The sequence below is a fragment of the Cuculus canorus genome, chromosome 1 (assembly GCF_017976375.1).
Source record: "Cuculus canorus isolate bCucCan1 chromosome 1, bCucCan1.pri, whole genome shotgun sequence".
In the NCBI taxonomy this organism is placed as follows: domain Eukaryota; kingdom Metazoa; phylum Chordata; class Aves; order Cuculiformes; family Cuculidae; genus Cuculus; species Cuculus canorus.
The window spans coordinates 50,615,658-50,629,227 of NC_071401.1; the positions used below are offsets into that span (position 1 = coordinate 50,615,658).

Here is a 13,570-nt window from a genome sequence, read left to right on the forward strand (position 1 = left end):
AAAGCGACGTCTGTAGCGGGTGGGAGACGGTGGGGAGGGCCGGGTGGGAAGAGCAAAGGGCTCTCCCTGCCTGCCCGAGCTGCCGTTGAAGGTAGCGCAGCCACCGCAGGGCGCTCGGAGCCCGGCTCACAGCGATGCCTCTTCCCAGGGCGTATTTCGGTGGCTTGGCAAGGCCGAGGTTTTTCCACGATTTCCTGGCTGTTGACACAATCTCCTTGGGTGTCCTGGTGCGGCGGGAGAGCCGCTGAGGCTCCGCCGTCCTGGCCCCGACGGCGCCCGCGGAGCAGCGCTGGGGCAGCATCCCGGCAAAGGCATCGCCCCGCGGCTCTCCAGCCCTCGCTGGACGCATCTGACAACCCAAACCGCTCCTTTGGATAAAAAAAATAAATAAATTAAAAAGAAAAAAAAATAAAAGGAGAGAGAGAAAAAGAGAAGGAGAATAAAAAGAAAACTCGAACAGAAATGCGAGTTCTCGGGAGTCGCCACTTTTTCCTCTCCAGGGCTACCAAAAAAAAACGGGGAGGCGCAGAAGGACTGGATTTACGGCTCGATGCCTGGCTGCTGCCCCTTCACCTCCGCCCCGGAGCGCCTCGCTTTGTCACCCAGTGGGGAAGGAGCTCCCCTTCCACACAAGCACCTCGGGAACAAGCGTAAACCCCAATAAGGCAGAAGGCTAAGGGAGCTTCGCTCTTGCCGCTTAAAGCTCTTTCTAAAGCAGATCCTGCCTAGCAAGACATTTGGAGAACGTGCAAACGCTCACCTTTTTCTTTTATCCTAGAGGCTTCCCAAAACGATGTGGGTTTTTTTTCCTCTCCTGGACGGAGACCCCAGCTGGAAGAAACCTTCCTGTTCCAGTAACCGGTGGATTTTTTTAAAAGCATTTGTTTTACAGCCGCCTCTCAGCCCCTCACATGCACCAGAGCAGGTTTCAGAGAGCCCTTGGCTTAGAAAGGAAACAGCTCGTGCAGTTTCAACACGTTTTATTATATTTCTGTATGCATTACTCTCAAAACATATCACAAGAAATGATGAAATCACTTAAACCTTCAAATAAAAAATCTGAAACAGTTTATGCTCACAATTGTACATATTTATAGTTAAGAAACATTCTTTATAAATACTGTTTCCTCTGTAGCAAGTTAATACCATAATTTAATTACAAATGGATAAATATGGTAACAGGTATTTACAGGAGGAAGGGTGTTATTACGGAAAAGCTAACGGCACGACGTTTATTTTTCCTCACAATCTTTCGAACAGGAACTAACAAATTGAACTTGCAAAAGCACTAAAACATCACATGTAAACCCAGCTAACAGAAAAAATACATTCACAAGCGTTGTTGTTCGTGTGTGTGTGTCTGCGAGTAACAGAATGGAGACTTTGGCACGGTATTTCTTCCCCGGTCTATAGTTGAAATGCAGTTTACAATCAAGTTGCCTCTTAAAAAGGAACACAATATTCAAGATATCACGATTACAAAAGAAACCATTTTTTTTCCTTCCACGTTACTTTTTTTTTTTTTTTAAAGGGGTGAACTAAAAAAAAAAAAAGGAAGAGAGAGGGAAGCAAGGAAGGAGAGGAGGAGAAATGAAAACAAGTCCATCACTTTCTCGGGGAGGGGGGTAAGAGGAATAAAAAATAGAAAGAAAGAAAAAAAAAAAAAGAAGGAGGAGGAGGGGACCAATCCGCGGTTTACAAACGGGACGAACTTCTATACACCAAGAATCCAGGAAAACTTCGTTGCCCACCTCGCCGGAGGAAGGAGAGGGCCCTATGTACAGAGTTGGCGGGGCGGGAGGGCTCTGGCAGCTCCGGGAGGGAGGCGCAGGGGCCGGAGGGGTTGGAGTCTCTGATCTTTTGTCTGGAGGCTCCGGAGGGAGAGTTTCTTTCCGCCGGCTTAAGGAGCTTTTCGCTGGGTGATGCGTTGGTGGCGTTTGGGGTTGTTTCTCTCTCTCTCTCTCCCCCCTTTCCGTTCCTCTATTTATTTACTCATTCTCTTACGTTTTTCAGCACGTAGTTTTATAGAATTAAAAAAAATTGTTTTGCTGGTTCAAAATGTCCTCAAAAAAAAAATCAGAAGAAAAAAAATAAAGGAAAAAAAAGTCCAACAGCAAGAACAAGAAAAGGCCCGCAGACCGGAGGGGTGTGGGGAGATGAAGCCCCCCCGTGCCCGGTCGTCGTTTCGCTGCCGGCGGGTGCGGCGGCATCTCCCGGCGCATCTCCGGCGGGCTCGGTCCCTGCTGCCGGGGGCCGTGCAGAGCAGTCCGGCGGGGCCCCCTCTACACGTACCACTCGTTGAAGTTGGAGGAGAGCCCGCTGTGGCCGCCGCCGCCTCCGCCACCTCCGCTGCCGCCGCCGCCGCCTCCTCCCCGGTGCACGGCGGACACCGCGGCCGCCGCCGCCGCCGCTGCCGCCGCCGCCGCCGCCGGGGAGAGGTTGGTGTTGCTCTGGGACTCGGCGCTGGGGGACACCAGCCCCGGCGGCGTGGAGGATTCGTAGCCGGAGCTGGCGGCCGGGGAGGATTCAGAGCCTTGCGGGGACGATTCGTGCACCTGGGGGGCAAAGGCAACAAGGCCCGGTGGAGGGGGGACGGCGAGGGAGCGGCAGCCCCCCGGGAGCGCCCCCCGCCGCCTGCCCGGCCCCCCGGGCCCCGCGCCCGCCGCCCGCCGCCCCGACGGGGCGCCCGGAGCGGGGCGGCCGCCCTCCCGCCTCCCGGGGCCGGGTACCTTCATGTGCTTGCGCAGGGAGCTGGGGTGCGTGTAGGACTTGTCGCACATCTTGCACAGGTAGGGCTTGTCCGAGGTGTGGACGTGCATGTGCTTCTTGCGGTCGCTGCTGTTGGCGAAGCGCCGGTCGCAGCCTTCGAACTCGCACTGGAAGGGCTTCTCCCCTGCAAAGACAGAGCGGGCGGGGGTGAGCGAGGGCATCCCCGCGCAGCCCCCCCGCGCAAAACCAGCGCAGCTCCCTCGGGCTTTCCTCCCCTTTCCCCACTCTGCGCTCTCGGCCTCTCGCTCCCAGACGCTTCCCAGAGCAAAGAGGCTCCTGCTCCGCAGTGCCCGTCCGCCGCCTCCTTTTCCTAACGAATTTCGCTCCCCCCTCGAGTCCTGCAGCCCCTCCAGGGCACTCGGTTTTATTTCGACCGGCCCCGAAAGACGTTGAAAGACAGGCGATAAAGAGGGAGAATTAGGGGGGGAAAAAAAAAAAAAAAGAAAAGAAAAAAAGAAAAGAAAAGAAAAACACAAAAAAAAGAGAAAAGAAAAGGGAAAAAAAAAACCAAACACGGAGCCGTTTCTCCTTGGTACCAAATCCGCTATCCTGTTAAACTGGAAACCATTACCGGCAGATTTAAGGCCGGGCAGATTGTTTCGTGTATGGATATTCGAGATAAACGCGCATCCGCTGGGAAAACTAAAGGTCTGTAAAATACTTCATTTAATTTTCATAGGGATTCCTCTCGCCTGGCTGCCAGGACTCCAAATGCCAGGGAGTAATTTGGAGGTGAGAACTTCACATCTCCCCCCTCTCCCCCTGGCTTTGGGGGGGGGGGGGGGTGGAGTGGAGGGAGGAAAGCGTTTAATATTAAATTCCATTAGCACCCAAATTGTTTCTTAAAGACATCCGCTCAGACACAATGACTTCAGCGCGGGCATCTCATGCAAATACATTTCTCAAATTTTAAACCTTGCTAAAGCTCGTCTCGCACCTCGCATCGGGCTTTAGCACTTGAGAAAACAATAGGCCTCGAGATTTTTAGTCTTTCTCCGGGTAAATATTTAGAGTGGAAGTGGCTAAAATATTTGGCCGTCCTTTCTGAAATAGTCTGGCACGGTTCGAGCCGGCAGGAGCAGTAAATGAATAATAGATGAGGCGGGAGGATGCGTTTATTTTTGTTACCCTTCGACTCAAGCGATTTTCCATCGGGAAAGCCTGGGATCCTTTGCCCCTCTTCCACTTGATTTGGGTGGAAGTTTCCAAGCCTCAAATCTTCTGTTCCCTATTACATCATTTAATAAAGTCTCGCAAAAACACCTTCAATCACCTCGAGTGAGACTTTAAAAACACTTTTTTTTTTTTTATTTTGAAATGAGAAAATTTTATTGCCTTGCTCACGCCATTTAAATTTAATGGAAAGCATTCCCAGACAGGGACATTTTGCCACTACGAAGGGGATTTTGCACTAATGACAGATTTTGCACGTATTTACACGGTTTCTCTCTCTCTCAGTACCCATATACGAAAACCACGCTCGCAAGCGCTGAAGTTACATGCCAATACACCGGGCATTGTGAGTGTATAAGGCTTTTCGTGTATGTATATATACATATCCACACATATATATACACACATACATATACACACGTCTTCCCATCTTTTAGCAGGACGGCAGAATTTAGTTCTCCCCGTGTTTCGCGTTTCTGCGGTAAGACCCCACCGAGCCCCGGCACCAACCGACATCGATCACCCCGCAAATTACAAGAAATTAGTAAAATATCTTTTCGAAATCGGGGAAGTTTGGGGGTGGGGAGGAGGATGCCGGCAAAGAAGAAACCAAAACAAACGCAGCCGTGTGAGGGAACGCGGGGAAAAAAAAAAAATAAATACCGAACGGGAGCTTTATTTTATCACTCTCAACGTTTTAATTCTCTTTGCCCGAGTCTCTATATCTTATATATATTTAAGTACACGGACAGAAGAAGAAATCTGCCGAAAGAAATTCGAATTACCTGTGTGCGTCCTTTTGTGAATTTTGAGGTTTTCTGATCTGGCGAAAACTTTTCCGCAGCCGGGGAAGGGACAGGGGAAGGGTTTCTCTCCCGTGTGCACTCGGATATGATTGACCAGTTTGTATTTCGCTTTGAAGGGCTTGCCTTCCCGGGGACACTCCTCCCAGTAGCAGACATGGTTGCTCTGCTCGGGTCCCCCAACGTGCTCCACCGAGACGTGGGTGACCAATTCGTGCATGGTGCTGAAAGTTTTATTGCAACTTTTTTTGGGGTTGTTGAGCTGCTCGGGGTCGATCCACTTGCAGATGAGCTCTTGCTTGATGCACTGCTGCCGCATGTAGCGGAAAAAGGCACCTGGGTGGTGGTGGTGGTGGGCTGCCATGTTCATGCCCATATTCATATTCATGGGGCCGTACTGGTTGTGCAGCTGAGCCGCCGAGTACGGGTCAGTCCTGGGGCTGGAGACCTGCCGGTACTGATCCGAGCGGGCGAACACCTCTCCCGGCAAGCCCAGGCGCATCTGCCCGTTGAGGACGTTCTGGGAGGCGTGGGGGCCGTGCTGGTCGTGGATGCCCGGGAAGAGGAGGTGGCTCTGAGCGTCCGTGTGCGGGTGGTGCAGGCTGCCAGCCGCGGGGCCGAAGATGCCGTGCTGCCCGCCGGCCGGCGACGAGTCCCCGAAGCCGCGGCTGCGAAACAAGAAGTCCCGGGTGGAGTTGAAAGGAGCCCCGGAGTAAGAACCGACGTGGGCGGCGTGGGGACCCAGGGCGGCGGCGGGGTAGCCGGGAGCCTGCGAGGTGAACGCCGAGCTCTGCCCGGGGGAGAGGTCGTGGGCTCCGGCGTTGAGCTTGAAGGCGCCCATGTGCGCCGCCGCCGAGTCCACGAAGCTGTTCTGCGCCGCCAGGCTCAGCTCCCGGTCCTGCATCTCCGCCGCGGCCGAGTGGTGGTGCCGGGCGAAGGTGCCCACGCCGAGGGCCGGGAACTGCGGGCCGGCGTCCAGCAGCATCGTCCGAGCCGCTCCGGGGCCGGGGCCGCCGCCTCCCCCGCTGCCGCCCGCCCGCCCCGGTGCGGGGCCGCCGCGTCCCCCCGCCCGCCCCGAGCCCGCTGCCGCCGCCGGAGCCGGGCAGAGCGGAGTCCAAAGGCGAGCGGAGAACCAAAGTGTATTAAAGGAGCTGAGGCGGGGGCGGGCAGGGGAGGGGAGGGGGAGCAGGGGAGGGACGGCGGTGGGGATGGGGGGGGCAAGGCTCGCCTCGCCGCTCCCTGCGGCACACACGCACTCACACACTCGCGCACACACACACACGCCGCTACCGCCGCCCCCCCCCCGCCCCTCCGCCGCCACCGGGATGTCAGCGCCGCCGCCCCCCGCCCTCCCCGCGGTCCTCCCCCCCCCTCACACACACACATACACTCCCTTCCTTTCCCTTCCCTTTCCTCTCGTTTTTTTATCCTCCGCCGGGCACGAGCGGCGTCTCTCACGGAAGAAAACTTGCAGCCGCGGGTTCCCACGGAGCGAAGGGGACCCGGGGGGGCGCCCCGCACCGCCCCCGCCGCCGAGGGGCGGAAAGGAGAGGAGGGGGGGATGCCGGAGGCGGATTAAAAACAATAAGGGCGGCGGTGGGGGTGGGGAGGGGAGGAGGATGGGGGGAGGGAGGGAAAGGGGCCGCGGAGCGCCGGGGCCGGAGCGGCGGAGTTGCAGCCCCGCTCCGCCCGCGCCGCCTCGGGCTCCTCTGTTTATTTCGGTGGGCGCTGCTGAGGCGGCGGCTTTTTATTTTTCTCCTCCTCCTCCCCTCACTCCCCCTCTTTTTCTTCCCTCCCTCCTTCCCTCCCTCCTTTCCTCCATCCCTCCCTCCATCCCTCCCCCCTCTCTCCCTCTCCCCTCCCGCTCTCCCGGCTCCTCTCCCACCGCCGCCTTTCCCCGGCCGCTTTCCCGGCTCCCGCTCATTGGCCCGAGCCGCCCCGTCCATCCGGGCGTCCCCGGCCACCGGGCTAATGGCATCGCGGCCGCCCCGCGCCCTGCCCGCCCCCGGGGGCCGCCCCCAGCCCGGCACCGCCACCGCCTTCCTTATTTTTGGGGGGTGTGGGGGGGTGTTCCCCCCCTTCTCCAGCCTCCCCCGTGGCGAGGGGAGCGGCGCGGCGAGCCACACGCACGGCAAATATCGATGTGCGCTTGGCCATGCGATCCTGCCTTGGGAGGCAAACAAACAAAGCGAGGGGCTTAAAACGTAAACAGGGGGGGATGTGTGTCCGTGTGTGTTTGTCTCCGTGTGTTTGTCTCTGTGTGTGTGGCTGGGGGCTGCCGACTTTTTGGTTTTAGGTGGTGGCAGAGGGAGGGAGGAACTCGCCCATCCTGCAGCCCCTTTTCGGCTAAAGCGAATCAAACCCATGATGGAGAAAGCCAGGAGGGGTGGGGGGTTTATCAAATAAAAGTCACGTTGGAGGGACGACGGCGGCTTGGGAGGGGTAGAATAAAATAAAATAAAAATGCAAATAGAAGAGGGAACGGTCGTCTTGTTTGTTTGGGCTTTTAAACCATTTGCGCGGGAGCAGAGGAGTCGATCTGCATGTGTTATGAATGTGCATCCGAGAGCAGATGCTTTAAGGGTTTGCCTTATCTGTCCATTTTCTTGAAAAAGAAACAAATACTAGTCCGAGAAAAAAAAAAAAAATCCCCAAAACCCACCCTGCCATTGTTATTTGGAAACCGGTTTCTTACATGGCAGGAATAAAAAGCATCCAAGCCGCACACCCACACCCCCGCACACACACAGAGCAAACAAGTCCCCTTCCCCTCCCCCTCCCGTAAATACATGTCTGGCCCCTGCTTTGGTTTGTTTTGTAGTGGCAGAAAAATAATCATCTCGGGGCCAGCAGCTCGCCAATAAATAAGGCTTTGTAAAAAATAAACCCCGACGTTAATATTTGGAATCTTAACCGTCCTGCACTTGCGTCTCGATCCCCACGGCCTCTGGGGTCGGTGGAGAAGCAGCCCAAAATATAGGGATTGGTGTGGTTTGGGGGTGCTTTTTCGAAGAGGTGGACGAAATTCTCCATGAGACATTCCTCCTGTGACTCCTCACGGCATTAAATCCCACATCAGGCACAGGCACCCTCAAAGATGGACCCAGAGTCCGAGCAGGGCTTTCAGAACAGAAGGAGATAGATAGATAGATAGATAGATAGATAGATAGATAGATAGACGGAAGGAAGGAAGGAAGGAAGGAAGGAAGGAAGGAAGGAAGGAAGGAAGGAAGGAAGGAAGGAAGGAAAAGGTAACATTGCCCACCAGCTAGGGTTGTTTAACTAAAATTTTCCCTATCATTGCCACTAAGTAGTTAAAATATTTCCAAGCCTGTCCGAAAGCGGCTGAAATACGGCAGTACCGGACATTACTCTTCGAACAAGGGGAGGATTTAATTGGGGAAGAAGTGGGTTTCCGTCTAATCCGAAATGGGCATTAGAAGATAAACTGAATTTTAATGCAGAGCTACACCTCTGATGCCAGCAACCCTTTCCTCATCACCACGCCGTTATTCGGTCTTGTCTTTACAGGCAGGAGTGTCTGCTCCCCAGATATCGCCTTCCCAGGCTGCAGCTTGGGAGCATATGCTGTCCTTGTCCTGACTCCCCCGCAGGTTCCCAGGAACAGATCGCCAACAAATTTTATCTTCCTTTCCTGAAAGATTTTCGAGGCGGAGGTCTGAGAAGTGTCCTCCACCGCTGCTGGGGATTTCGAGACCCCAAGCTGGAGAGGAAAGCTTGGTCTTCTCCATCGTCTGTCTCCAGATTAGTGAAAAAATCATACGAACAACTAGACCCTTGAATACTTTTTTTTCCCTCTCTCTAAATTTTAAAGAAGCTACTACATCTGAGATTAGAAAGGGAATCAAAATGTCCAGGAAAATTCTTAGTTAAAACCACTATTTTGAAAAAAAAAAAAAAAAAAAGGTGAAAAAAAAAAAAGAGCGAATGTTCATATAATTGCCTACCTTCTGGATATGTACCTCGTTCTTCTTTCTTCCTTCTCTGTCTCACTTTTATTTTACTTTGTTTTTTTCGTTCTTTACGTTTCTTTCTTTCTCTTTCTTTCTTTCTTTCTTTCTTTCTTTCTTTCTTTCTTCCTCTCTTTCTTTCTCTTTCTCTTTTTCTCCTCTTACTCTCTATCTTTCCCTTCCTTCCCTTTTCATCGCTTTTATCTCCTTCCTTCCTTCCTTCCTTCCTTCCTTCCTTCCTTCCTTCCTTCCTTCCTTCCTTCCTTCCTTCCCTCCTCCCTTCCTTCCTTCCTTCCTTCCTTCCTTCCTTCCTTCCTTCCTTCCTTCCTTCCTTCCTTCCTTCCTTCCTTCCTTCCTTCCCTCCTCCCTCCCTTCCTTCCTTCCTTCCTTCCTTCCTTCCTTCCTTCCTTCCTTCCTTCCTCCCTCCCTTCCTTCCTTCCTCCCTTCCTTCCTTCCTCCCTTCCTTCCTTCCTTCCTTCCTTCCTTCCTTCCTTCCTTCCTTCCTTCCTTCCTTCCTTCCTTCCTTCCTCCCTTCCTTCCTTCCCTTTCTTTCCCCTTTCTTTTTTCTTTCTTTTCCTTTCTTTTCCTTTCTCTCCTTCCCTTTCTTTTCTTTTTTCTCCTTCCCTTTCTTTTCCTTTCTCTCTTATTCCTTTTGTGCCTTTCTTTATTCCTTTCTCTTTTCTCTCTTTCTTTTCCTCCTTTCCCTTCCTCCCCTGCCTTTCCTGCCTCCCCTGGCCCCGTTCTCCCTCCTCTCAGCGGCGCCGGCTCCGGGGCGCTTTTTGGAGGGGGAGGCCAGGCGGTGAATTCCAGCCGGAGCCCCCGCGGGCTGGCCGCGCTCTGCTATTCTTTCAGGGCTCCAGCCTTACTCTCTCTGCAGGAAACAGAGGAGCTGATCCAAGTTCAAAGTCACGTCGCCGTCCCTCCTAAGAAGTGCTTTATTTCCCTCCGAACCGCAAAACCCCTTTCCCCCCCATGTCACCGGGTAACAAGGGAAGGGAGCGAGGGTGGGAGGGAAAGGAGGGAGGGAAGGGGGGCAGAGGCACCGCCAGAAACGCAGCTCACGGCAGCTTTCCAGGGAGGAAAGAGAGAGGTTACCCGAAGTCGATGATAAACTGGTTTATTTCCAGAAGTTTTTTTTTTTTCAACAGGTTTCTGGAGGTGCCAGCCCTGCAGAGCAAACCTCAGCCTTCCCGGGAAAGCACTCCCCTCCTTGTAAGTGCTCCGAAATTTTCTTTCAAACTGCTGGGCTTTAATTCTGATGCGGAGGGAGCTGGAGGAGGAGGGTTTAGGGACGGGAGAGAGCGGTTTCTTGCTTTCCCGGCACATACCCTCTCCTTCTGCCCCTTTGCCCGGGAGGTGTCATCTGCTCCGAGTCCTCCTCCCTCCCTCTCCCCCGGGCAGCCGGGGGTGCAGCCTCGCCGGGCAACCAGAGGAGGAAGGGTCATCCAGGCTTGGGATGGAGGGAAGAGGGTTTTTCCCCCCCCCCCCCAAATCCAGTCTTCTCTCCTCCTCGGGACGAGGTGTGAGGAGGGGGCGTGCGGCGGGGCCGCAGCTTGGGAAGAAGAGGCCAATTGGGAGGAATCACTTGCACCGTTGTCTGTATCACAGACACTCATAAATTCAACAAGCTCATCAACAGGATATTAAGTTGCAGGTTACCTTTGATGGTGCCGATCCGAGGCACTTCTAGGCCGTTCGACCTATGACCCGTGAAGACCACATGTGTTGTGCTGTAGCCTCCCTCTGTAAAATACACTTCGGGACAAAAGTTCTTTGTCAGGCTCTACCGGCAGCGTAATGTAAAAGAAAAAGGGGAAATAATGAAAATCTCAGCCAAAGCTGTAATTTTTAAATGCCTTTTTTTTTTTTCCTTCCTTTTTTTTCCCCCCTTTCTTTTTTTTTAAACCTCTAGGTAGGGAGGGGGCGCAGGAAGGAGCACCATGTTTTGTGCTATTAATATTTATTGGTCTTTTATTTGCATATATACAAATATATATATATACTTACACATATATATGTATATAAGTTATATATATGTATACAAGCAGTTGCCATATAAAACTCTGCACTCGGCCGTGATGCCGTATGGTAGAGAGGGAGAGAAACAGAATAGCGGTGGTTTCCAGGACGGCAACCTCGGTCAAGCGGCAGCCGGTGCCTCCTCCCTGCCCAGCTGAGGCTGGAAAGATGCGCCGCGTATTTTGCGCGCCCTGCCCCACCGCGCAAACCCCGCGCAACGCCCTTAAAACGGAGTTCGCCGCAGCACCGATTGGTTTTATTATATGCATCTTTTTTTTTTCTCCTTTTTTTTTTTTTTTCCTCCTGGAAATGCCCATGTAAACGTTGGAGGCAGGGGAAAAGCTTCCCAATAATGCGCGATGGACTTTGTAATACAATTTATGCTGTCATTCATAAATAACAATGCCATATGGTAACCATATTGCTTATACAAGTAAAGCCGTCAAAGTGTCACTATTTGATTTATCTCAACAGCTTCTTCCAATGGTGACGTTCGGCTACAGAGAGAGGGGAAGGGAACGCAGAGCAAAATTTGGCCTGGGTTTCCTTGAGGCCGCCTCTCTCTTTTCTCTCTCTCCGCATGCATAAGTATACACGCGCACCTACATATACACAGGGATTGAAGGATGGAAATTTTTGTCCTTATTTTGCCCCTCTTTGAGAAATCCTCGAAGGGGCCGTGCGGGGATGGAGCCGGTTTTCCCTGGCAACTCCGAAACTTTAGTAGGTGCCCGCAAATCCCCGTCCCTGATACGCGGCGGGTCCCTGCGGAGGCAGCCCCGACGGCGGGCACGGTGCCGGCGCCCCTCGGGGCTGTGAGCCGGCCCTGGGGCTCCTGCTTAGGCGCACGGGACGACGAGAGCAGGGCGTTTATTTGCCGCGTTTTTAAGGGTCTAAAATATCCATCCCCTGATCTCCTCCAGGAAGGAGGGACGGGGAGCTTCGCTGCCAAACGCAGCCTCTCTCCCTTTCGTGCCCATGGACGAGCCATGACCCCCCTCTCCCGTCCGGGGTGGCGGCACATCCATGCTGTCCCCTCGACGGGACGAGGAGGAAGGTGTCGGGGTCAATTTCCACCCGGCTTGGGGTGCTCCCCTCTGCCGCTGGCCGAATTCATCGCCAGTCCCCCGTGTTCGCGGAGGGAACGGTGCCACAGGGTACTCCACGCCGCAAGGCAGCGAAGAAATCCACCCGCGACGGGGCGGGCGGCCGGGCAGCTGCTTTAGAAGGTTTGGAGAGATGGGGAGGTCTTGCCGAGGAAAGCGGCAATCGCCTTCACTTTTTAATGGTTCCCCAGAAGAATGTTTTAACACGTTATAAAATATTGCTCCACGCTCCCTAACTATCAATAAGACGTGCATTAAAGACGATTGTTTGTAAATGGTGCTCATGATCATTAGCATACATTTACATAATGCAGCTCACAGCACAACGTTTTACAGCTAAACCCTTCCTAAAGCCCATAGCCCGAGCTCGCTTTCTAGAGGAACCTTTAGGAAATATATCTTCGAGGGCTTCCAGGCTTTCCCTCCGCCTCTGCAGCCACTCCCAGTGTCCCTTGGCGGGGTTGCCAGCGAGCGGGACACGGCGGGAGGGCGCTGCAGCCGGCTCAGCCGACCCCCGACGGGAGCTGCCGGGGCTTTGGGGGGGACAGGAGGGGATAGGGACGCTCAGCCCTCCCCCCTCCCCCTCAGTCCCCCTGCCTGGTCCCCTCAGCGCTGTGGCAGCCTAGGTCTGAGCTGGGCTCCGTGAGTTAATGGGCTTGAAATTCTTCACCATCCTTTTTAGGGGTTGGCCCCGTCCAAAACCATGGCAGCCCGGGCAGCCGCCTTCTCTTCCCGGTGTCCTAAAAACGTGCGAATTTCCACGTGAGTCCTGGCCAACCCCTCCCTCCCCACAGTCGCAGGTCAGCTGCCTATTACCCAGCTATAAAATATTTTCTTTGTTTTATAGCCACTCATAAAAAGAAATTGATCGGGGGGATATATTTGAATTAAGACGTATTAAATCGATGACAGATACACACCACGCTGCGTTTAACAGGAGCGGGACACGGAGGCATGAGCAAGGTACTGTTCTTCACCTCCACAGCATCTCCCATCCAACCATTTACATCTCGGGACCTCGGTCCGGCAACGCGCCCAGAATTTGGGGGAGGGGGAGGGCGCTGTTGGGGTAAAAATACACGTATATAAATACTTATGCAGAGGCACGGCTAGTTTGGGACGAGAAGTTTTTACTGTGCAATAAAACCATCGAGCAGCCCGTTTTAAAGCCGGGAGAGTATTTATTCTGGTTCCTTGCCTTGCAGCATCACCGAGACCCCCACCACGACCAGGCGAACCCTCGGCAGCATCGGCTTGGCTCCGGGGGGCACCGACGGGTCCCCCATCAGGGGAAAGGGGACCAGGGCTCCCCGCGGGGCTGGTTCCTGCCCTCCCGCCTCTGTCTCTCTTTTGGCCAAATCCTGGGAGTTTTCCCCACGTGAGTAGAGGGGGAAAGGGAGGAGAGGAGGGCTGGAGCCCGGCCCGGGAAATGCCGCACCAGCACGGGGCTTCCATTGGACGTGGCTCGGCAAGGGACACGCAGATGTGCTTTGCTCGAAGGAACAAGGTGGCCGGGGAGGGCCGGGAGGGGGTGTATGTCCCCTGGCATCCCCCGCCCCGTTTCTTCTCCTGCTGCCCCCCAGCACTGCACTTTCTTAAGGAGCGCCAGGCATTCCCAGGAGGACCAGCAGACTAAGGAAAGTAGATGACATATCAATAAAGGCCACCACTCCTCCCGCGGCCCCAGAGAAAAGCCACGGCACTGCTCTTTTCCCTCTCTTCGGTTGGC

At 54.2% G+C, this 13,570-nt stretch overlaps 1 protein-coding gene and 1 long non-coding RNA gene across 2 annotated transcripts; one reads left to right on the forward strand and one right to left on the reverse strand.

Annotated features, from left to right (window-relative positions):
* Positions 1–970: 970 nt before the first annotated feature.
* On the reverse strand, positions 971–5,788 carry ZIC2 (Zic family member 2). The gene is made up of 3 exons (XM_054077970.1): positions 4,728–5,788; positions 2,730–2,893; positions 971–2,555 (listed from the first exon to the last, which is right to left on the reverse strand). Exons 1-3 carry the CDS (start codon positions 5,728–5,730, stop codon positions 2,283–2,285), a joined length of 1,440 nt encoding a protein of 479 aa, XP_053933945.1. The 5' UTR covers positions 5,731–5,788; the 3' UTR covers positions 971–2,282.
* Positions 5,789–9,417: 3,629 nt separating this feature from the next.
* LOC128850905 (uncharacterized) lies at positions 9,418–13,499 on the forward strand. The gene is made up of 5 exons (XR_008448137.1): positions 9,418–9,698; positions 9,865–9,928; positions 12,524–12,603; positions 12,689–12,804; positions 13,047–13,499. It is a non-coding gene; the product is annotated as an uncharacterized LOC128850905 (long non-coding RNA).
* Positions 13,500–13,570: the final 71 nt, after the last annotated feature.